This window comes from Lepidochelys kempii, chromosome 1, assembly GCF_965140285.1.
Source record: "Lepidochelys kempii isolate rLepKem1 chromosome 1, rLepKem1.hap1, whole genome shotgun sequence".
NCBI classification, from domain to species: domain Eukaryota; kingdom Metazoa; phylum Chordata; order Testudines; family Cheloniidae; genus Lepidochelys; species Lepidochelys kempii.
The window spans coordinates 197,529,711-197,552,100 of record NC_136380.1 but is presented as its reverse complement, the minus strand read 5'-3'; the positions used below and the strand labels follow the sequence as shown (position 1 = coordinate 197,552,100).

Sequence of the window (22,390 nt, the reverse complement as noted above, 5' to 3'; positions counted from 1 at the left end):
TGGAAGACAATGAAATTACTTCCAATTTACACTGGTATTACAGAGCAGAACCTGGTGACGTAGTTCTCCATATTATCATACTTTAGTTAAACTAAAGAGCTGTTTTCATGTTCATATAGTGCTATCATTAAACCATTGAAAACAGGACATGAGAATGAAGATAAGAGTTGTGTTACCTGTAAATACTTGAAGATCCCCTTCAATCAACACAAAAATCAAGACACCCAGATGGATTTTCCAAGGAAAGTTCAGCATATTTATTTTGGCTAAAAAACAAATATAAGGGGGAAAAGAAATCCCTTTTTAACACAGTCAGTTGCCTTCCCTTCTCGAAAATTTACTGACGTCACATGTAATTGTCTTTGACAAAAGGATTATTATTATTAAACCACAACAAAAGCCAGCCAAAATGCTTCAGAGATTATTTTCTTCGCAAAGGAAGTACAGTATTCCACTTCATTTCAGAAATAACAAAAGGTGCTGAAAGCAAGCTCCTTGGAGTTAGCAGATGGATTGAGGAGACAATTTTTTAGTTTTAATCTGGCCAGCTAAGCTCTTTACCGGATCTTGTCATGTCGTTAACAAGGACAGTACCTTTCACACTTAATTAAGCATGTTTTTCATTGGCTCTTCAACTTCCTTCTATTTTACACACACTAGCCAAACAACATCAATCCATGTTAAGATCTGGTCCACAGTGGAAGGTCTTTGTCATTAACATCTTTGCTCCTCCTCCACTTGTATTAGTTACATATATTTGTGAAGCTTTAAAATAATGTGCTGATTGACTTAGATCCTCACCCCCCACATAGGTAGCAATGAGTCTCTATTCACATCTTTCTTCAGGTGACAGAGCTAGCAAAGTATTGCTACATCAGATTATAGCAATGCACAGACCTTACTCTGTAATACCCCTGTCCTTAGCATGGCAGAATGGCAGCTCACTCCCAGATTCTCTCATCTCTTTTTAAACATTAACTAACCTATGAATATTATAAACAAGTCATCTGTATAGACATCAAGTCTAAACAGCTGTTTGGTTAACAAGTGAGCAACTTTAAATGTAATAAGGAAATAGAGGAGAGCAAATTGGGATGCTGCCGTAGCATGGTACAATGAGAGAGACCCAGCAACAGAAGCCGTCTCAGATTGCTTTCCAGGAGAAATTTGTCATGGAGTGGCAAGGTTCACTGTGAGGACTTACAAAATGGGCAAGACATCACCACCAATCCAAGTATCCTGATCACAATATCAATTGCTCCTAACACAGAAGCTCCCAAACTGTGGTCTGTGAGAGCTGGCTGGTCCCACTGTGCTGGTTCTCCTTGTTTACAGCTTCTACACTGCATGAAAGCCGCTAAAAAGATATTACATAGGTTCCAAATGTTATTTTTTAATATAAGGAAATTTCTGTGATCATCACAAGGATGTCATACAATCCTGAATGGAACATCATCTGCATAATCGCAAATTGGAAGGGAGTTGCCCATAAAACAATCTCATTGTTACAACATCATCCACATTATGAACAAATTTAAGAAACCCTGTCCTAAGAACATATTATACAGGCAGAAAGGGACCAAGAACAGCATGTGGGGAGGGGAACAGATGGCTCCTACTAGGAATATGTGGCCGACACACACCAAATGACACCAGAAAACAAAAAAGTAGGTTGGTTAACCCTTCAATCCTTATTTTTATCAGGGCAGATTGATTTTTGACCCAAATCAATGTTAGGATATTGTAGTAAGTTTTTACAGGTCAAATAAGTCACTTTTGCTTTTGTCTGCTCCATGGGCTAAGTAACAGAAGTCATGATATTACAAAGCAGTGAGATTTTCCTCACATCTTTCTTTAAAAGTGCACTGATTTAAAATTTTCAAACTAGACATGAAAATGTTGTTCCCATTATCCACCACTGTGCAGTTGGTCCTAGACTATCAATGCTACAAACGCTAATGCAGACAACGGCTCAGGTACTACCGCCACTATGACTACTCAACAAAACCTAGTCTGAGCACATTTTTATGACACAGTGGTAAAAATGCGTGAGCCCTGTCTACGTCTTAGAGCTTGCACAAAAGTACAAAGTTTTCTTGCATAGATACAACGGCAGAGGGGCAAATTCTGAGTGGTGTTGAGGAGCACCAGGTACTCAGCCCCATTCAGAATTTGGATAGTATGAAGCTTGACTACCTTTCAACACAGCCTGCCTTAGCATTTCTGATGGCCATTTAAGATTTTCTGAGAAAGACAAAGGCCTTTCAAACATTTAAATGTGGTTGTAGTAACAGTAGCTGTTAAAGTTCCTCCCCCACTCTGAACTCTCGGGTACAGATGTGGGGACCTGCAGGAAAACCTCCTAAGCTTACTTTTACCAGCTTAGGTTAAAACTTCCCCAAAGTACAAATTAATTTTATCCTTTGTCCTTGGAATATCCACTGCCACCACCAAACTCTAACTGGGTTTACTGGGAAACGTAGTTTGGACACGTCTTTCCCCCAAAAATCCTCCCAACCCTTGCACCCCACTTCCTAGGAAAGGTTTGGTAAAAATCCTCACCAATTTGCATAGGTGACCACAGACTCAAATCCTTGGATCTGAGAACAATGAAAAAGCATTCAGTTTTCTTACAAGAAAGTTTTCTTAATAGAAATAGAAGTAAATAAGAGTAAAGGAATCACCCCTGTAAAATCAGGATGGTAGGTACCTTACAGGGTAATTAGATTCAAAACATAGAGAACCCCTCTAGGCAAAACCTTAAGTTACAAAAAAGACACACAGACAGGAATAGTCATTCTATTCCGCACAGTTCTTTTCTCAGCCATTTAAAGAAATCATAATCTAACGCATACCTAGCTAGTTTACTTACTAAAAGTTCTAAGACTCCATTCCTGTTCTATCCCCGGCAAAAGCAGCGTACCGACAGACACAGGCCCTTTGTTTCTCTCCCTCCTCCCAGCTTTTGAAAGTATCTTTTCTCCTCATTGGTCATTTTGGTCAGGTGCCAGCGAGGTTACCTTTAGCTTCTTAACCCTTTACAGGTGAGAGGATTTTTCCTCTGGCCAGGAGGGATTTTAAAGGGGTTTACCCTTCCCTTTATATTTATGACACTAGCTCATGCCAGTAACTTTATATTTGAAGGGTCAGATCTTCATCTGGCATAAGTCAATGTAGCAATACTGACTTCAATATTGCAATGCTACCAGCTGAGGATCTGCCCCTAAAAGGTTATGATAGCAAAATGCATTACTTAGAATGTACCATTTATTGTTTTAACATTTAAATATCTTAAAACACGCAAAGCAACTGAGTTGCCAAAAAAACCTCCTCTGTGATAATAAAACCTGCAGACGCTTGAGTCAAATGAATGCATGCCTCCAATATCTAAAACCTCTCAAGCAGCATTCCATATTTTAAAACAAGCAACTTTAGAACTCCAACAGCTAATAGCTGAAACACACATGCCAAATTTCAGCCCAAAAGGAATTAGAGGCGAAGATTCAAATGGCATTTCCAATTTTAAAAAAATCTTTCTTTTCATTAAATTTTAACTTTCTGATGTGTATCAGAACTCTGTATGAAGCATTATACACGCGAATGTATCACCTTGACCTTAGCTCTAACACGATTTTTATTTTCCTTTTAACTATCTTTGTGTCACTGCTAAGAAGCAAGTATATTACTTGTGTTACAACTTTTCTGGAGGGCAACAGAAACCTGTTGAATGCATAATTTTATTGTGCAAACACAGTGTTAAAATAATTTCTTTATTGGTATTTGTTGTGCATACAGAAAAACAAATATATTTTCCAAATTAAACAGACCATAGAAACATAGAAAAGTTTCAACCACAATTTCTTATGAGCGTAAAAGGGAAGATAATTTATCAGAAAACAATGCAAAATAAAGATATGTCCAAGGCAACGTCACCAATTAACAGTTCTAAGAAAGACATAGGTGTCTGTAGAATCCTCCTGTCTTTTCCCCTCTTCCATGGTTCAAATATCAAGCTTCTAAATTGTCTCTTGTGATTGGATTGCTAAGAGCGCGATTACACTTTAAGCAACATCTTAATCATACGACAATCTCCTCAGCAACATATTATTGTGCATTATTTGAGTAAGCAGCAGCAACTTGGAAATGAAATAGTCAACTAAATTAATCTAACACTTCTAAATTTAATCTGCTCACAAGCTCTCCAGTGTAGTAGTCTTAGTCTTCCTCCTCTTTGGAGCTGTTGATCTGGAGTACACATTTTACCTTGCTCAGCAATTTGAGTGAAATCATGACGACAGGATGCCTGCAGTTATCCTTTCACAATATTTTCAGCATCAGCATGATTGTATAGTTGCTTTAAGAACATCCCCGTGAGGCCTTTCTTCTGACTCTAGGTTGCTGAGCTTAAATCTGGAAACAGGAGGATTTGGATCCCTGGTTACCTAATGAAGCATCCTCTGCCTCTGCCATTATCAAGGTAGGAGTGCTGTGTCTGATTTCCCCCCATCTTTTTCACTTGTGGGGTGTAGCATGTGTCTACTAAAATGAATTAATTTCAGGTTCAAGACTCAGAAGTTTAGTCTCAGATAAGATAGGTGAATTACAAGAGGTCTATGCCTTCCATTCCAATGGACAAATCCAGCAGCCCACAAACACTTTTTAAAATATACACTTGATGTATGACTACCACAATCCTTTGATGCCTGCTGATGACTTGTTATTTACACATTTTAATCAAGGATTTACTTCCTACAGCCTTTCATATCTTCATCTTTGTTTCTGCTGGGTTGCTCTTGCAGTGAGTTTCTCGAATTGATCTTTCTGTGTCTTGGTACCAAAGCATTCTCTGTACGGACCAATCTTCTGAAACCTGCTTTCACTGCTGGCCTGGCACTGCCAAAGTCTGGCAACCTTCATTTTAAATAGACCAATATTTTGTAAACTATAGGTTTTTAAATAGAGTAAAGCACCCTGATGCCAAAGTTATGCTTGCAGAGTATAAATCTTTGCTATGAACTGTAGCTTTTGAACTAGTGTTAAACTCTATGCCCTCAATCCCCTAGTCCACTATACTGTGCTTGACCTGGAGAGGTCGGGAACATGTGGGCAAAGTTGTTTGTACTGGTTTGGCCCCTGATGCAAGTCAGAGCAGTCTCAGGGTGGCCTTATGTTGCCTTCAATGGCCCCCAAAGTGCCACTGCAGAAAGCAGGGATCTCCAGAGCTCAATGCTTTCTGGCCACACCCCCTCTCACTCACAGCACATCCATCACGCAGGGAAGACTGAAAGGGGAAGGCAATATGGTTGGTTGAGCCAGGCAGAAAATAGCCTTGTTGGCGGTCAACAATCTGGTTCAAAAAGAATTGAATGCTTTTCACTCAAGGAGTTGTGAACTATTAAAATGTCTTTTTAAGGGCTGAATAGCAACAACTAGAATAGCCGTGTTCAAAATTAATTAGATAAGTTACAGTATTCAAAAAAACAAAAACAAACAACCCCACTTGGGTTAACAACAGATATAGTAGGTAAGTGACAAGTTGATAAAATACTCCGATTTATATTTAACTCATTGGTTATAAAGAACTGGAACAATCAAGTCCAACAACTTCTAAAGATTTTTAATATCAAACACTGGCATTCTCAAAACACATTTCCATCATCAATTTGTAAGAAAGGTCTCAATGTCATAAAAGTGATTTTAAAAGATTGCCCCTTCTTTTATTGTTTAAAATGTACAAACAAGCCCATCTAAAAGAGTTGTAAAAAAAAATTTATAATACAACCTTAACAGGCTCACGAGAAAAAATACCCATCAACTGAAAAAGCTTAGTGTGACCATACACATTTATTTACTTATTCTTTTATCCATGTCTACAATAAATACAAAAACTTACGTCTATAATAATTCTGATGGTGTGGTTAAGGTAAGGAAAGCAACACATGTTCATGGAGGCTGAGACTGATGCTCTTAACCCATGCAAATATGAAATGAAGTTGCTACAGTTTAAGCCTGAAAAGGTCAACTGAAAAACGAAAAAGGAAATGATGTTAAGCCCAGAAATGCATGACGACTGCCCCCAGTAAGCTGGCCGAAGAGAGGCAGAAGGTAATGGCACTCAGCAAAGAAACTTGGTTTAAAAATATTTTTCCTCGCCCCGTAAAATCATCCAGCACTTCCTGGTTTGAGACAGAATGCATTTCTGTGCTGAGTGCGCTCCTACAGTGAAGGCCAGATCCTCCCAATGACATAAATTAAGTCAACGGAGTTGCACTGGTTTACACCAGCGGAGGATCTGGCCCAGAGCCTCAGTTCTAGGGGCATGCAACACATTTCTGGCCTTCCCTCCATTTTCATTTTAGTTCTGCAATCCGCTTTCAGCTTTGAAGGCTCCAACTTTTTCTGGTTGTCAGCAGCAATGCTGCTCTAAAACATCGGCCCGGGGGAGGGAGTGCTGTTGATTAACTGAAATACAATTATTTCAAAGGCAGCTCTGAAACATGCACTGACTTACCACAGAGAACAGAAGAAAGCTCCTTTTCAACACAGCCACCTAACTCCCATTAGTGACCTTGGGAGAAATACACATATATTGAAAGGTCATTAAACCTTTCTGTGACTAACATCTCTGAAAAACTGGCTAAATATATATACACTCATTTGTTCTAGCTTATCAAATAAAGGCCCAGTCCAAACACAAACATCCGAGTATCTTTACTCAATAGGACTAACTCCCATCAGTAAAGTTATGTACAGACCTAATTGTTTGCAGGAATGGACACTGAATATGTATGCAGTCTCTTAAGACATATTACATATATGCATATAATGGGCTTTTTTTGAGTGAAGGCAGGTGCATATATTTCACATTAGAGCCCCTAAAACGAACATACTGGGTCAAACCTTGCTTGTCTTATACACATACAAGTTATCCTATCAGAGTGAATAGGACAACCCACAAGAGTAAGATGAGTAGGATTTAATTTACTGTCTTTGCAACAAGCATGTATTTATATTTTAAAATCAAGACCATTTTCTAAAAATTTGGTTAAGGAAAAAAGGATCTAAAAATATAGAAAAAAGTCCACTTTTCACCTTGCAAGGCTCCAAGCTTCACCCTGGAGCAAATGTTTTCAGCTCCTTCAAAAATAAGTTTTATGATGGAAACACTTAAACAGCAATTTCTACTCTCAGCAGGCTGATCTCCTGTTGGGTGCAAGTTACTCCTGATTCAGTTTATTACAAAATATACCACAAAAGGCATCTCTAAAGAGATTCAGTACTATATTCTCAAACTAAAAAATACATAGTATTCATACTATACACGAGAATTGCAAAATGGGGAAACTTACAACATGAGGTCTGAGATCATATTATCAGTTGCCAAGTTAAACAAGGAGGCATCACATATGACACCTATACGCTTACTCAGCTCCCAGAGTTACATGAATGTAACAAATGGTGAGGAACACACTCCTTAGAATTAAAATATTTTCACATCTTTGCGGCACATACCTGTATGCTGCTTCCAGATTCCAAGTGAAAATTCAGTTAGCCAACAAATATTAGCTTTAAATTACATATTTATACTTTATCTATACCCTACCCACACCCTCATCCCTCCCTGCATCCTCTAAACATACAATTCAAATATAAAGCCTCAGAATAAATTTACAACAAACCAACAATAATACTATGTAGCATTTTTTCTTTCTCATAAGGGAAAGTCTAAATGGTCCTAAGCAGCTTTCCAGCAATTTTATTCAGTAAATGTTTGTGCCAGGTTTGGCTGAACAGATTCATTAGCTGCTGCTGCCGCTTTGCTGTTGCAAGTGCAGTTGCAAGATCAGGTCTCGAATTTCTTCCCGTTTGCTCCTCACCACCCGACGAGGGAACCACCGCTCCAAGTGCATTGGCAGCTCAAAGTTAACAACAGGATCCTGGTGGCAAAAAAAAGGTCGCTTTTAAAAGATATCTTTGCACTTGTAGTTTTTTCACTAGACTTCCATGCACACTATTGCTGACACTGGACAGCACTATCTGAGTTTACACTCCATACAGTGTTAAAGATTGGAAATGTACAATAAGGCATAAGCTACACAACATAGCAGTTTGCCTCAGGAAACTGGATAAGACCCTTTTAAAGGGTCAGTTTTGAGAGATACATTCTGACATCTCCTGTGCCCAGCACTCACATAGGCAGAGAAAGGGAGGAAGTCCCATCTGAAAGGACAGCATCTGTAGAACCATGGCCCTTTGGGAATGTATCTTAATTCATGGTGAGGGAGGAAACAACATTCTGCAATTAGCAAGGAGAGGGAAGACAGCAGGATAGGAGGGAAAAAAGGGTGACACTGAGGGGCAAGAGAGCGCACACCTGTGCACATTATGCCCGCTAGCGAATTAGTCTCACATGGCACTGAAAATTGTATGTTGCAGGATGAAGTTTTCTAACAGCACAACAGTCCCACCTGTCTCTCCTGCCAGATTGTCTGCTGATGAAGAAATGACAAGCGTGAAGAATGCCTCTATGGGGTTCAGCAGGACACCAGAGGGGGAGATTGCAGGTTAAGCCAGGACCTCTTGCCCTGTGGCTGGGACAGAATGCTTGCTCTGGCACTGGGACCTCTATACCACATTATGCTGGTGAAGGAGGAGAATAGGGGCAGAGAATGTGCTTGTCCTAACTAAACCAGATGCTTGGATGCCACAAATCAGCTTCCACAAGCCCAGCCTGTGGGCAGATATGACGAGATTTTTTTTAAACCAACTTACTTATTACTTATTTAAACGATCACACATTTAATCATTCAGAGGAAGAAAAATGTGAAATCTAAACATTAAAGTTATAATGAAGAGAAAAAGGTAACAATCAGAGTATAGAAAAGCACTGCACCAGGTGACTAGAAAGTGAGCTGTTCAAAAAGATCAGCGCTGAACTCTGGCTCACACCTACATAGGAGCGTATCATGCTCTTCTGCACAGAGAAATTTGCTCATGGGCTGAGGACCCAAACAGAACTCTCCATGCAGAGGACTTTGGTTCAGGGATGTAGGAAAGGGGCAGTACAAACATGCAGGGGTTCCCTCTTCCCCCGCCCCACATGCTCTCCACAGACTTCAAATACACCAGCAGGGTTGGGAGTCTGAGGGTAGAAGCCACCCTGGATCAAGTGGCCAGAAAACTACACACAAGTTGCCTATACTCCAGCTGCAAAAGAAAACAGAGGGGCAGCCCTGCCTCCAGGTCGAGGGTAGATCTTCTCTCCCCTTCTTCAAGTGGAACAATACATTATGCCTCACCATTAGGCGTTCAGAGAGATTTGAGGATTTCACCCAGAAGAAGGTTATAGGCAGACATTTGTAATATTTCTATATTGTACCTGGAAGAAGGTTTCCACATACTGCAGTAAATATACCCCACAATCACTGCTGTTATCCTGTTTCGGGACTCTGGGACAGAAATCCAGCATCGTTGATTTGCTGAATTCCCGGTGTGTTTTTCGTTTAGTTTCCCACTCTATTTCCAGGTACCTGAAATAAAACAGAGTAAGTTAAATACGCAAGATGGGCCTGCTAAACTCTGACCTTTTTTGGGTATTACTCAGTACTGTCCTAGAACAGGCAAACACCACAATTTTCTAATCAACTTGCTTCTACAACCCCTCACAAAAACTCACTTGAACAGTTACAGATAATTCCATGGTTCAGTTTTGGGGCCGTACCAAATAATTTATATCATGCATGAGATAGCCAAGGTAGAGTTTAAATGGGAAGGTAATTCTGACCAGCCATCTGTGCAGGGTTTCCTTAAGCCATCAGAAAGACACAATGGTACTTCTTAAACACTTGAAGGAGCTATAGTTATCCTGCATGATTATTATGCAGAGTGTAAAATTTGTGAATTAGGTTCATGTTGTCAAACATTTCACACACACAAAAATTAATAAAAAGCATGTTGTTCATGTTAAGCAAACCAAAAATATAACATCAGAATTTAAATTAGGAACAAACTGAACTACTTGCAGTTAGATTACAGCAATTTCAATTTGACAGTATACCCTATCTATGGTAAAGATTAAATGACAGCCTTTAGGAACCATTTTTGTAACATGATGCTGGCAACAGCTACACATTGAACCAAATGTTCAAAAGTGCCCACTAATCCCTATATAAAAGGATAAATGGACACAAATCAGATATTAGGAATGGCAATATACAAAAACCTGTAGAAGAACACTTCAACCTCCCTGGACACACAATAGCAGATTTAAAGGTAGCCATCCTACAGCAAAAAAACTTCAGGACCAGACTTCAAAAAGAAACTGCTGAGCTTCAGTTCATTTGCAACTTTGACACCATCAGCTCAGGATTAAACAAAGACTGTGAATGGCTAGGCAACTACAAAAGCAGTTTCTCCTCCCTCGGTGTTCACACCTCAACTGCTAGAAGAGGGCCTCATCTTCCCTGATTGAACTAACCTCGTTATCCCTAGCCTGATTCTTGCTTGCATATTTATACCTGCTTCTGGAAATTTCTACTACATGCATCTGAAGAAGTGGGTATTCACCCAGAAAAGCTTATGCTCCAGTACGACTGTTAGTCTATAAGGTGCTACAGGACTCGTTGCCGCTTTTACAGATCCAGACTAACATGGCTACCCCTCTGATACTTGATATTAATTTTGGATTCCTTGAGACATGCTGGGTCTGATTTTCAACCACCCACAGCTTTTGCTGGACTTCAGCTAGAGCTGCAAGCATTCAGTGCTTCTGAGGCCTCTCAGAAACGAGCACCCAAAACCCACACCACTCCTGAAAAGGTAGACAGGCCACTGAAAAGTGGAAGGTACACACCCAATTGAATGTAAGAGCTTCAGAGTTCAAATGAAGCCCACTCCCTAGTTAATACAAAGATCTGTGCGCTCATATTTTCATCCAGTTGAGAGCTAATTTACCATTGGCATGACTGCCCTCTCCTATGAGAAAACCCACAGAAAAGGCAGGGCCTAAAACTACCCCAAAATAATGCCTAAAGCAGATTTTAGAAAACATCCAATCTTGATTTATAAAGGGTCAGTGATGGAGAATCCACCACAACCCTTCGTAAATTGTTGCAACAGTTAATTACTGTTTTTAACCACCCAACAATTTACCAAGGGTCCTGGTGGAGTCTCCATCACTGACCATTTTTATTAGGTCTGCTGCATTTTACTCTTTTCATTAAACACAATAAAGAACAAGAACAACATCCCAGTTCGGCCCCAAATACTTTATGTTGTCAGTAGGGCACCGATTCAAAAATGATTTTGTGTATGCTATGTTAAAGTCATTTGCTCTGTGCAACACCACTCAAAGAATGATGTTGTAACGCTTGGTGTTGAAAGGGTGACACCAAGGATTCGTCATCGAGTTGTCTTCCATCCATATACTTACAGTAGTGCTTTTGTTCTCATTTAGCTCAAGTTACTACTCCAACTCATGATAACAACTTGAGAATATGATCATTTAAAAATTATATACGTTTATATTTCCCCTAAGTACTTTTCTGTAAGGGCACTGAGTTTGCACACAACATTTCAGGGCAGTTCTTATTCTTGCCTTCTAAGACAGCTACTAATATTTTAATCTGACTAAATCAGTAATACCAAATATTTAGCCACCCTCAACCAGGCATCATATTTCATCTGTGTGCAAAAATGCAGTAACTGCATTCTACTGAAATGTTGTAATTGTACACTCACAAAACTGAAGGATACTCTTTGAAAAATTGGCCATTTTAAAAGAACACTTTCAGGTTTAAAAGAATTACACAACAACATTCCTGACCTGCATTATCACAACACCTTAGATAATCGAAATGAAGATTTTTTTTTTTTTTCAAAAAGTCTAGCATACCTGTCACTTTTTTTTCTTTTTTTGCACTATATTTAGTTTGGATATTGAAGCAGGCCTGTAATCGTGTCAATCCTGTAGGGAGATGTTTACAACTGAACAACAGAAGTTTGCGTTGCAGGCTGCTGTTTTGTTTTTAAATAAATCATGGAAACTTTTCTACTGCTCTTAGGTTTTGTACAATTTTTTGAAAGAATGTAAATCAGATATTTTGGGTCTAAAATCTGCTTTGACAATGTCCCTGTCTAACACAAGAATAAAACTGTTACTTACTCTCTCAAGATCTGAACTGTGTTCTGCAGAGAACCTGCTTTCAAAGAATCCAGGATGAGTATACAAGGCCTGTTGATAGCAAAAACAAAAATCAGCTTAATCTTTCATTAGGCATATTAGTTGAGTGGCAAAAAGAGGTTTTTATTTTGTGACTTAATTTCAGTGGTAATATGAGTAGAAAGGTCAAGGAATCAGTGGGGAAACCTGAACAATGCACCCCTTAAAGGTAACCCTTATTATGTGTAAAGTTGAATCAAGTGCTCAATGTTGCTGCCAAATTGTTGAATATGGACACTTACGTGTTGTTACATTATTATGAAAGCATAAACCTACCTTTTACAAACCTTCTTTAATTTGGAATTATTTAAAGAGCTCTGAAAAACATAAAATAAATTTTACAAGTTGTAACCAGAAAAAGCACAAAATGACTCCATATTTTTATGAGGTGACACCTGATAAGTTAATATGTAACAAAGTGATCAAGAAACTGAAATACCTATGATATATTCAAAACAATCAAATATGAATGTATTTCATTGAGAGGTAAACAAAAAAGGGACTTCAACATGAACTCTGAAATGATAAAATTCTAACAGAGGACTCATTAAATAATATTTCTTGTTTTTAAAAAATCCTTTAAAAATAGTTTTTGCTGCTCCCCGTTTGATGTTTATTGCGATCATTTCATAAAGGGAGAAAATTGACTAGCTAAGTAGCATAGCGGGGAATCAATGAAACCCCAAAAAATGCTGTCAAATGCACAAAGTAAACACTGAAAAAATAGGGAAACTTTATAGAAACTTGTTTTCCACTAACTTCTTTTCTGCTAATCTTAGGTACTATAATAGGGAAATCTTGTTAAAATAAGTGAGATTTTCAAGGTAACTACATCCCTTTTAAATATTCTCTATTCTAACTGCCACCAACAAGAAATGGAGGTTACTTACCTGTAACTGGAGGTTCTTCGAGATACGTGGTCCCTATCTGTATTCTACATATGGTTACACATGCGCACCATGGGCCTGACTCTGGACATTTTTAGTAAGCAGTGTCCTTTTATCTGCACCTATGTAGTGGAACTCATGTTCTGAACCGAGGGCACAAAGGGCAGTGTGGACCGAAGCATCTCCAGCTCCTTTTCTTACCATGAATCTAGAGGTGATCTGCAACAGTGGGGATGAAGGGCAGTAGTGGAATACAAATACACATCTCAAAGAACCTTCAGCTACAGGTAAGTACCTCTGCAGATGGCAAATTCATTCGTCCCGAGTTCAGGGAGGGGCAGAGAGGCAGATGCTGCACTTGATGGTGATATGAGGCAGAGCTGGTGGCTGTGGGTAGGAGACACAGTTCTTGAACCCAGAAACTCTTGGCATAGTCCCTCTTTGGAGGAAGAAGCTCACCGGGGTGGGGAGTAACTAAACTAACTATAAAAACACTAAAATATTACGCCATTAAACAATTTACAAATCGTATTCATAGGTTTACAGAACAGGAAGGTTGAAGCAAACATGGGATTCTGACTCAAGCCATGTAGCAGTAAGAAGGAACTGGAGAGGCACCAGTCCTCGCTGCCCTTTACGCCCTTGATTCAAAGCACAAGGAATTCCACTGGATGTGTGCAGACCAACGGACACTGCTTACTAAAATTTTCCGGACTCAGATTCATGGTGCACATGTACATCCCATGTGTGGAATACACACACGGACCATCACTCGAAGCAGCACTAAGGACGAGATGGAGAGTTTACTCTCAAAGAGGGAGTGAATGGCCCAGAAGAAGCTGCGGAAAGGAACTGTGACTCAGATGCACCTCTCTGGGTCAATTTCTCCTGAGCTCCTGTTTCAGGTTTGGGGGAATATACTGCATCAGCTCATTACTAGCCATACATCATATTCCTGTCCCTTGCATCCAACCAACTTTATTAGCTGGTGCCTGGGGGAGGTGCACAGACATGACTCCTACTCCCTTCCCCTTTCTCATCCACTTACTTTCAAAGAGGGAGTACCAGATGCTCAGCCTCTGCTTTCCATCTTGTGCCCAGAATCTGACCAAGTCCTATGCAGTCACATGGGGCGGATGGGAGGAGTTCACACCCTTTCAGTTCTTTCTGCAGCTGCATTAGACTGAGCCACAATCTAGCCCATACCCTTTCTTAAAATCAACAAACATCTGCCTGCCTGCATTTTTTTCCCCTTAGAGTTTGCTCTCCCTGCCAGTCCCAGAGGTGAGAGTTCTGTAGAATCCAACCATCCTAAAGACACTTGAGCTTCTTTATGAATCAGATCTTCCATTAGCCTCTCTCAGTCTTTAAAAGAACAAGCAGAGCCCATCAGCTCAAGATTGGGCTCAGAAGATGCAGAATCAAGAAGCTATAGGGAAACATGTTTCAGATACTATGAAAGCAATAACCCAGCCTAAAAACAATACTGGTTTGGATGCAGATAGTAAAGCAGTGACATTCAAGTAGTCTAGTTATGCCAAGCAAAAATAAAACCCAAGCATGTCCTTGTCCAATACATCCAAATATACACTACTACTTGTTATTGTTTACCTAAAAGGACATTAGCAGATATTTTTGTCCTAAATTTTATTTTTAAATGTAATTTTTAATCTGACAGTGTCAGATTGCCACTAAAGACTTCACTGTTTCTCCCTTGTCAGTACAGAAAAGTACTTACTTCATAATGATTTGACTCCAAATTTGGAGATGAAGCATGATGATCTTTACCTAGTGTGAGACAGTAAATTTAAAATAAGAACAATTATTTTCTATTTTTTGGCTGAAATATTCGCATTTCTTGATCAATGGCTCTATCCGCATTGTAAAGAAGATGGCATGAACATAAGCTAGCTTTAGTTCCCTTTGGTACAAGCATGTCTGAATGGCTGAATATTGCTGAAGAACCTCACTAGGGTCCTGATCCAACTCGCACTGAAATCAATGAGATTTTTTTCATTGACTTTGATGCGAGTTCGGCCAGGATCCTAGTATGGAAACCTCACTTAGGACTAAATCATGCGCTGTATCTGCACATGCCGCTTCCATTCATGTCTAAGAAAGTTGCACACAGGCATCAAGAACATAATACAGCCCCTAATATATCAGGGAATTTTATTACCTATGGTAACCTAAAAAATCCACTAAATCAGTCTTGCAAAGAATTAAGTTTTCTTTGATAAGTGCCTCATTAAAGCATGAAGCTAACAGTTTTTCATCATTTTCTTTTTAAAAAATCACTACCGTCTGAGTGCAGATTGCTCTTTACATCCAGGTCTTCTTTATTCTTCCAGTTATCACTGAAGACCAGCACTGTGTTGGTTCTACCTGTTTCTCTCTTCTTTTCTGACTGAAGTGGAGATTGCTGAGTCTGGGACTGCAGTGACCCCTGATTTGGACAGTCCTCATATACCGCTTCTTCTAACCAAGGAAAGCAAATAACTGCAATGTACCAGTGAGATCTACCATGGGGATGAGAGGAAAAATAAAAAAAATAAAATGTCAGCAATTCAGTATTCAAGAGTCCTTTAAATGCTGTGGAAAGCCTCTGGTACTAGTGAGCTAATGGAACTAATGCATTGTTGCTCCACTGTATGTCTATCAGTTCTGACCTTTACGATGTTCATTTAGAAGAACACAATGATACACATATACTCCTACTCATTTCACTTCTGCAGCAGGACACTGTTGTAAAGACAATTCTCACTTTCCTGGTTCTCAAGTACTTCTCCTATCTGGTTCTCAACACACACTCCCTGCAAACAAACAAAACAAAAACCTCAGGATACCCTAATCGAATGATCAGTGCCAGGTATGAGAACATGGATATAGTCCACAATATATTCCGCCAACCTGAACACATTTACATGACCTCACTCTACAGCTGCTCTTTTGTATACACAACTTCCACTGACATCACTTATCAACCTCAACGGGACTTCCACGTGTGGGGCAGTGTAGAATCAGGCCCATATATTGGTACTAGTACTGCAGTACTATGGCTTGTTCTACAGGGAGCTGCTTACAGGAAAGTACCCAAGTTCATAGGGTATATGATGACAACTAAACAAAAACACCCTAAAAATACAACCAAGCCTTTCTGGAATAAAGACCCACAAAGAAAAGTTTACTGGAGGCAAGGAAATAGCTTTCTTCAAACCAGACGCATATGAAATGCTAACATTTGGAGGAACTTTATTTTAAACTAATTATATTTTCCGCACAACGAACAGGATTGCTCTTTATTTTACTTTTAAACTCAGAGTCTATGTAATTATTTTCTTGCTGACCAACGAGAGAGTATCCACACTCGGAAAAGCTTAACAGTCCTGGGAGTGTTTGTACTGATCAACCAAAGCATTTCTAACCCTGGTACATAATGAGAGCACACCCTAAAACTATTTAGATTACTCCCCCACTTCAATTCTGACATTTTAGCCAATCTCCTAAATTGCTAAAGTTAGAGACTAATCTGTTACACCACTGGAAATGCGGGCTCTTCATCTAGGTTAGGGGTGGGAAAACTACGGCCTGTGGGCCGGAGCCGTTTTAAGCTGGCCCACGAGCTCCAGCTGGGGAGTGGGATCTGGGACTTGCCCTGCTCTGGCGCTCCAGCTGGGATGCCGGGTCGGGGGCTGCACCACGCGGCTCAGCCCCGTTCCAGTGCTCTAGCTGGAACCCAGGGTCAGGGGCCACTCCACACGGCTCCTGGAAGCCGCAGCATGGCCTCCTTCAGCTCCTACACGCTCCAATGGCTCCCTCTGGCACTCCAGTGGGAGCTGCAGGGGCGGTGCCTGTGGATGTGACAGTGTGCAAAGCCGCCTGGCCGCACCCCTTGCGTAGGAGCAGGAGAAGGGACATGCTGCTGCTTCCGGGAGCCGCTTGAGGGAAGCGCTGCTCAGAGCCTGCACCCCTGAGCCTCTCCCTACACCCTAACCCTCTGCCCCAGCCCTAGCTCTGATTCCCCCTCCAGCTCTCCAAACCCCTCATTCCAGCCCGGAGCACCCTCCCGCACCCCAAACCTCTCATCCCCAGCTCCACCCCAGAGCCCACACCTCCAGCCGGAAACTGCATCCCTTCCTGCATCCCTGCCCCAGCCCTGATCCCCCCCAACCTCTGAACCCCTCGGTCCCAGCCCAGAGCACCCTCCTACACTCCAAACCCCTCATCCCCAGCCCCACCTCAGAGCCCGTATCCCCTCCCACACTCCAACCCCAATTTTGTGGGCATTCACGTTCCACCATAAAATTTCTATTCCCCGATGTGGCCCTCAGGCCAAAAAGTTTGACCACCCCTGATCTAGACAGACAGCATGGTGTTTAGTGCTTTAAAATCTATCAGGAATCCCGAGCTTTCTAGTGGCATTTATTTCGATTGCTGGTGGATCATAAAATATTGGACCCTGGAAATTTCTCTGCTCCCTTTGAGAGTAAATTTAAAATGTTTGAAATTTTAAGATTCAGAAAATGGCCCCACAAAAAACTGTTTCAAAAGTATGTGTGTCATACTTACTCCTCATTAACAGGCACAAAGATATAATCTTTATTAAAGATGTTTATATGTCGAGTCCATGTTCTTACTCTTTTATGTCTTCTTTGTGCCACTCTGTGAATACAAAAACAACAATTACCATTGGTTTGTTTCTTTGGGTTTTTCTGCTGAAGAACTTCAGTGTTGCCAACGTTCATTAACTTACTGCAAGTCTTGCAATATGTGGTGTTCCTCTTAAAGTCGCAGGTACCAGAGTCATGCAATTATGTGAGACTCTCAGCTGACATTGAAAAAAGGTTCCCAGACTTCCCAGTTGCAGAGAAAATTTTGTACCATGTGACTCCCCACCCTCACTGTATGCTCAAGGCCAAAAACCAGAACGTAAGTAAAATGAACTCTGAATATCTTTTTAAGTGTCATGATTTTGGGACCAAACTCATGATTTCTGAATGCTTAGGGCTGGCAATACAGCTGTGTTAACTTAAAATCAAAGCAAATATTTGGGAATAATTTCTTCTTCTGTGTCCGAAAAGAAGGGCTCTGCCAATTTAAACATCTTTAAAGGGAATGTATTTTAAATGTACTTAACATTCATGTGCTCACAAAAGTGTCAGGCTGGAAATTAGCTCCCCGATAAACTCTACTGCTTCCCACCCTAAACAAGTCCTTTTTTAAAAAATCTCAAGAGCACTTCGAGAGGGGAGATGCAGAGGCTGGCAAAACACCTCATCAAGAATCTATGAGAAGTCACTTACAGAACAGGTGGACTGATCTGTATACTGAGTAATTTTCTGAGTCTTTTCAGTTAAACTTATTTGAGCTAGCTTATCCATAGATTTTAAGGCCAGAAAGGACCATTATGATCTTCTAATCTGACATCCTGCATAACACAGGCAATAGACCCATATCCACTAACTCCTGCACCAAGCAACTGGCCATGGAAGATGGTGATATTAGGCTTCTGTAACTATTTCTAACCAAGGGTCTTCAATGATTTACAAACAAACATTCATGAACTAAACCTCACAACACCCCTTTTGAAGACCAGTATTATTGACTAATCCTATCTTACAGAGACAAAAATCTAAGGAACCGAATTTAAGGGCTTTGCACAAGATCACACATTGTGAAAGAGCTAGGAATAGAATGCAGATCTCTCCTGGTTCTGTGTTTGAACTACTAGACCATATTTCCTCTCCAATTTACAGTGAAAAAATATAGTTCCATTTTTAAGGGAGACTGTCAAAAAATCTTCAGGAAATCAAAACTTAGTTTTCACATTTTCTAATTTAGCATAGGATGATGTGAAAACTACTGAGTGATTTGTAAAGTGCTACACATTAGTCAACTTTGAGTGAAATACACCCTGTTCCAGAAGCCATCTGTATTATTACAACCTGAACTGTGGCAGTGTCTGGGCAAAGGTACGGACAAAGTGCTGAGGAAGAGGATGGAACAACTCTGCACCCCCTGCATGTTTCTGTGCTGGCTCTGCATAGACCAACATAAAGAGAAGGTTTGGGGGCAGGTTAGGGGAGGGGCTATAGGATCCACTACTGTGCAGCTCAAAACGAGCACAGGAAACATGCAGTGGGAAGGGGTCCTATTAAAATCCATAGGCAGGAACAGTACCTGTGAAGAGACTACACTGCAGCCTTCCAGTCAGCCTAGGATCTGGGGAGGAAGGAAGTTACACCTACACACAAAATAGTCAAGTTGCTGTGTGTTAGGAGAGATTAATTTCATCCTCAACGAAAAAGGTACAGCAAATTTCAGAGACCTTGACTTCTCAGGAAAGAATCTGACTCCATATCAGAGAACTGCCCTTACACAATATGAAATCTTCTCTCGCAAAAAAACATGTGATTACCACGTGAACTTAATAAATAAAGGGAGCAGCTATATGTGCTATGCTTAAAAAGAACAGTAAAAAAAAACGGAGGTCCTTCTTGCAAAATTGCATGAATCTTCAACAGAGAGGTAATCAAACTAAGTGAAGACATATTAAATTCTAGACCCAGAAAAAGAATCTGGAGGAAAGCGAAAGCATTGTTTGTATTTACAATCAAATGTCCATCACAGACAAACTTTAATAAAATCCACCATTACCATTCTATGACTGCAAACCTAAACTGTGACTTGAGGCATATCTGGAAGATCTGAGAACACTAAGAATACTACATGCCAAAGGACACTTTACTGAAGATTATGCGTGATCCATGGAGAACATTCATTACTGGAGAACAATGTATATTACTAATTTGTTTCTTCCCCCTTCTAATTAAAACCATGACTGTCAGTACTTGTCTGTTAATGTAACAAATCCTTTACTTGTAAACAGTGACATTATGGCATCTGGAAGTGAACTTACGACAGTTTGGGATCTTCTTCAGAGTTTTTTCCTGTCCTGGTCAGGCACTTATAGAAGAAGCTGCTAAAAATATGCGAACGCTCAGCAAGCTGCTTTGGTGCTTTCTCCAACAAGAGATATCTACCGAAAAAACAACAATTGCAGCTTTTTACTCTTTATGTGGAAATTACCTTCCCCCCTCGACAACATAATCTTCACAAAAATATTAAAATACATCAGGGTTATCTTACATTTTGTAATCAGTTATCTTTATAGCTGCTAGCCAAGTCAAAATTTTCTATCTAACTTATTTTAATTGTGTATGGATGGTTATCACTTTAGTATCTAAGTGCCAAACACAGTTATTAAGAGCACAGCCCCACTGAATCCACCCTCTGTCTGAGATCTGTACACCAGAATCAATCCTTTCATATTTAAATAATTAAGTTTCTACTAAAATGAGCTTGAAAACATGAACCAACTGTCAAACAAGCCTGCAAAGACTATGAAACAACAGGTTACAGGTGTGTATTGTCATTACAATTGTATTATTTAATTTCATAGTTAATTCATTAAGTAAAACCCTTCAATTTTTAAAATTGCAGAATCCAGGTACCCTGCTGCAGAATTTATTTTTAGTTTATCAGAGAATACTATTCTTCAGCAAAGCCCTGTGTATCAAAAGATTCACATGGTGCTATGCTTTGCTTCCCCACGGGTTAGAAATTTTTGATTGCAATGCTCTCGCTTACAGTTACTGTGGCAAAACTTTCGTAAAACAAACAAAGGTGAGCCTTGAACATGCTCTGCAGATGACCAGGATTCTGCTCAGGTTTGAGTCAGCACTTCAGGATACTCCAGAAAAAAATGGCAGAAGGCAATGTGGGCTTTGTAAAGCATTGCTCCATTTCAGATAGCTCCTGAAAGGTGGCAGGATGCATAAAAGCCCACACTCCCACTAAAATTCCTGGAAGCTGGAACCTCCGGCTGGGGGGTGCAGACTCTGGGGTGGGGCTGGGGATGAAGTGTATGGGGTGCAGGAGGGTGCTCCGGGCTGGGGCCGAAGGTTTGGAGGGTGAGAGAGAGATCAGGGCTGGGGTGAGGCGCAGTTCCCAGCCAATGAGAGCTGCAGAGCTGACGCTTGGGGCGGCTGCAGCATGTGGAGACCCCTGGCTGCCCGTATGTCTAGGAGCCGAAGCGGGGGGACATGCCGCTGCTTCCAAGAGTCACGAGGAGCCAAGGCAGGCAGGGAGCCTGCCTTAGCCCTGCTGCGCCGCTGACTGGACTTTTAATGGCCTGGTCAGCAGTGCGGACCGGAGTCGCCAGGTCCCCTTTTCGACCAGACTTTCTGGTAGCAAATCATGCACCTGACAACCCTACTTCACTCACAATGAAAGTACATTCATTTCTGGAGTGGAAACACTGCAGCTATTCTGCTCTATCTAGAGTATACAACAGTATCTTTTGGGAGAAGTGAAGAATAAAATCCAGCCAACTTTAACTGCAGGGGAATATAGATAGGCTAAAAATAACAGCCAAAATTGGAACTAGGCCAAGTCTTTGCTCTATTGTAATCACCACAGACTGTTTAGAGATCACCATTTTAGGTTTCAGTCAAAAATAAATTAACATCAAAATGATTCTTATTCGTCCCTTTTATTACTTACTTAAGATAGAAGTCAATGATGACATCATTGAGGAATTCTCCATACTCTAGACACTCTAGATCCTCTCTTGTGACACCCAGTCCTCCTTTTGTGGGTGGGGCAGGATAAACAATCAAACTAGAAAGCAAAAGTGATATTATAACAAGATGAGCTATAGTTTAACAAGTCACTTACAAAATATTCCTAATGCCCATGAAATTATGCTTCAGAAGGTGGTGAAACAATACTACGGAGATTCATAGATGTACATTATCTAAGCAAAAATCTTTATGGACTGTGTTTTATGCTAGTTCAAGCAGATGTATTGACGGGCTACTAAGATATAAATGATTCTACTTGTCTAGTTATCCTCGCTCCCATCTCTTCACACAGCTTCTATGAAGTTCCCACTTCATGAAAACCTGACAAACCTCCACCTTTTCTTCATTGTTTGAGCCTGACACATTAACCATTGCTATGGATTCCAATATATGCATCCAAGATCTTTGTGATCAACTCAAAGTGTGCAGCATTTGGCAGAAAATTATCAAGAACTTAAACTAATACATGTTTTGAAAGGGAATGATGAAATAATAGGAAATTAGAATGACCACATTCATGGAAGAATGAGAGCACTTTTGCTCAACCTATGTACTTTCACAGTGACTCTAATTAAACACTTGGAATTATATTGGTACTCTATTCCTAACACTATCATACATGTGCAAAATTGAGTATT

At 40.3% G+C, this 22,390-nt stretch overlaps 2 protein-coding genes across 16 annotated transcripts in view; both read right to left on the bottom strand.

Annotated features, from left to right (window-relative positions):
- The window catches only part of IMPG2 (interphotoreceptor matrix proteoglycan 2), a 94,690-nt gene extending 91,428 nt beyond the window's left edge, over positions 1–3,262 (bottom strand). For all 5 annotated transcript variants that reach the window (XM_073306870.2, XM_073306886.2, XM_073306880.2 and 2 more), the window contains exon 1: positions 177–3,262. In XM_073306870.2, the coding sequence (XP_073162971.1) occupies positions 177–255 (79 nt within the window). In that variant the 5' untranslated portion in view covers positions 256–3,262. The remainder of the gene's footprint in view (positions 1–176) is intronic.
- A 2,340-nt stretch (positions 3,263–5,602) lies between these two features.
- The window catches only part of SENP7 (SUMO specific peptidase 7), a 72,439-nt gene continuing 55,651 nt past the window's right edge, over positions 5,603–22,390 (bottom strand). For 8 of the 11 annotated variants that reach the window (XM_073306930.2, XM_073306977.2, XM_073306922.2 and 5 more), the window contains 9 exons: positions 21,673–21,789; positions 20,027–20,146; positions 17,677–17,769; positions 15,409–15,626; positions 14,846–14,895; positions 12,497–12,537; positions 12,164–12,232; positions 9,380–9,530; positions 5,603–7,937 (listed from right to left, as the gene is read on the bottom strand). In XM_073306930.2, the coding sequence (XP_073163031.1) occupies positions 7,800–7,937; positions 9,380–9,530; positions 12,164–12,232; positions 12,497–12,537; positions 14,846–14,895; positions 15,409–15,626; positions 17,677–17,769; positions 20,027–20,146; positions 21,673–21,789 (997 nt within the window). In that variant the 3' untranslated portion in view covers positions 5,603–7,799. Of the gene's footprint in view, positions 7,938–9,379; positions 9,531–12,163; positions 12,233–12,496; positions 12,538–13,402; positions 13,495–13,566; positions 13,602–14,845; positions 14,896–15,408; positions 15,627–17,676; positions 17,770–20,026; positions 20,147–21,672; positions 21,790–22,390 lie in introns of those variants that run through there. The other 3 variants (XM_073307004.2, XM_073307022.2, XM_073307015.2) reach the window with 3 other exon arrangements.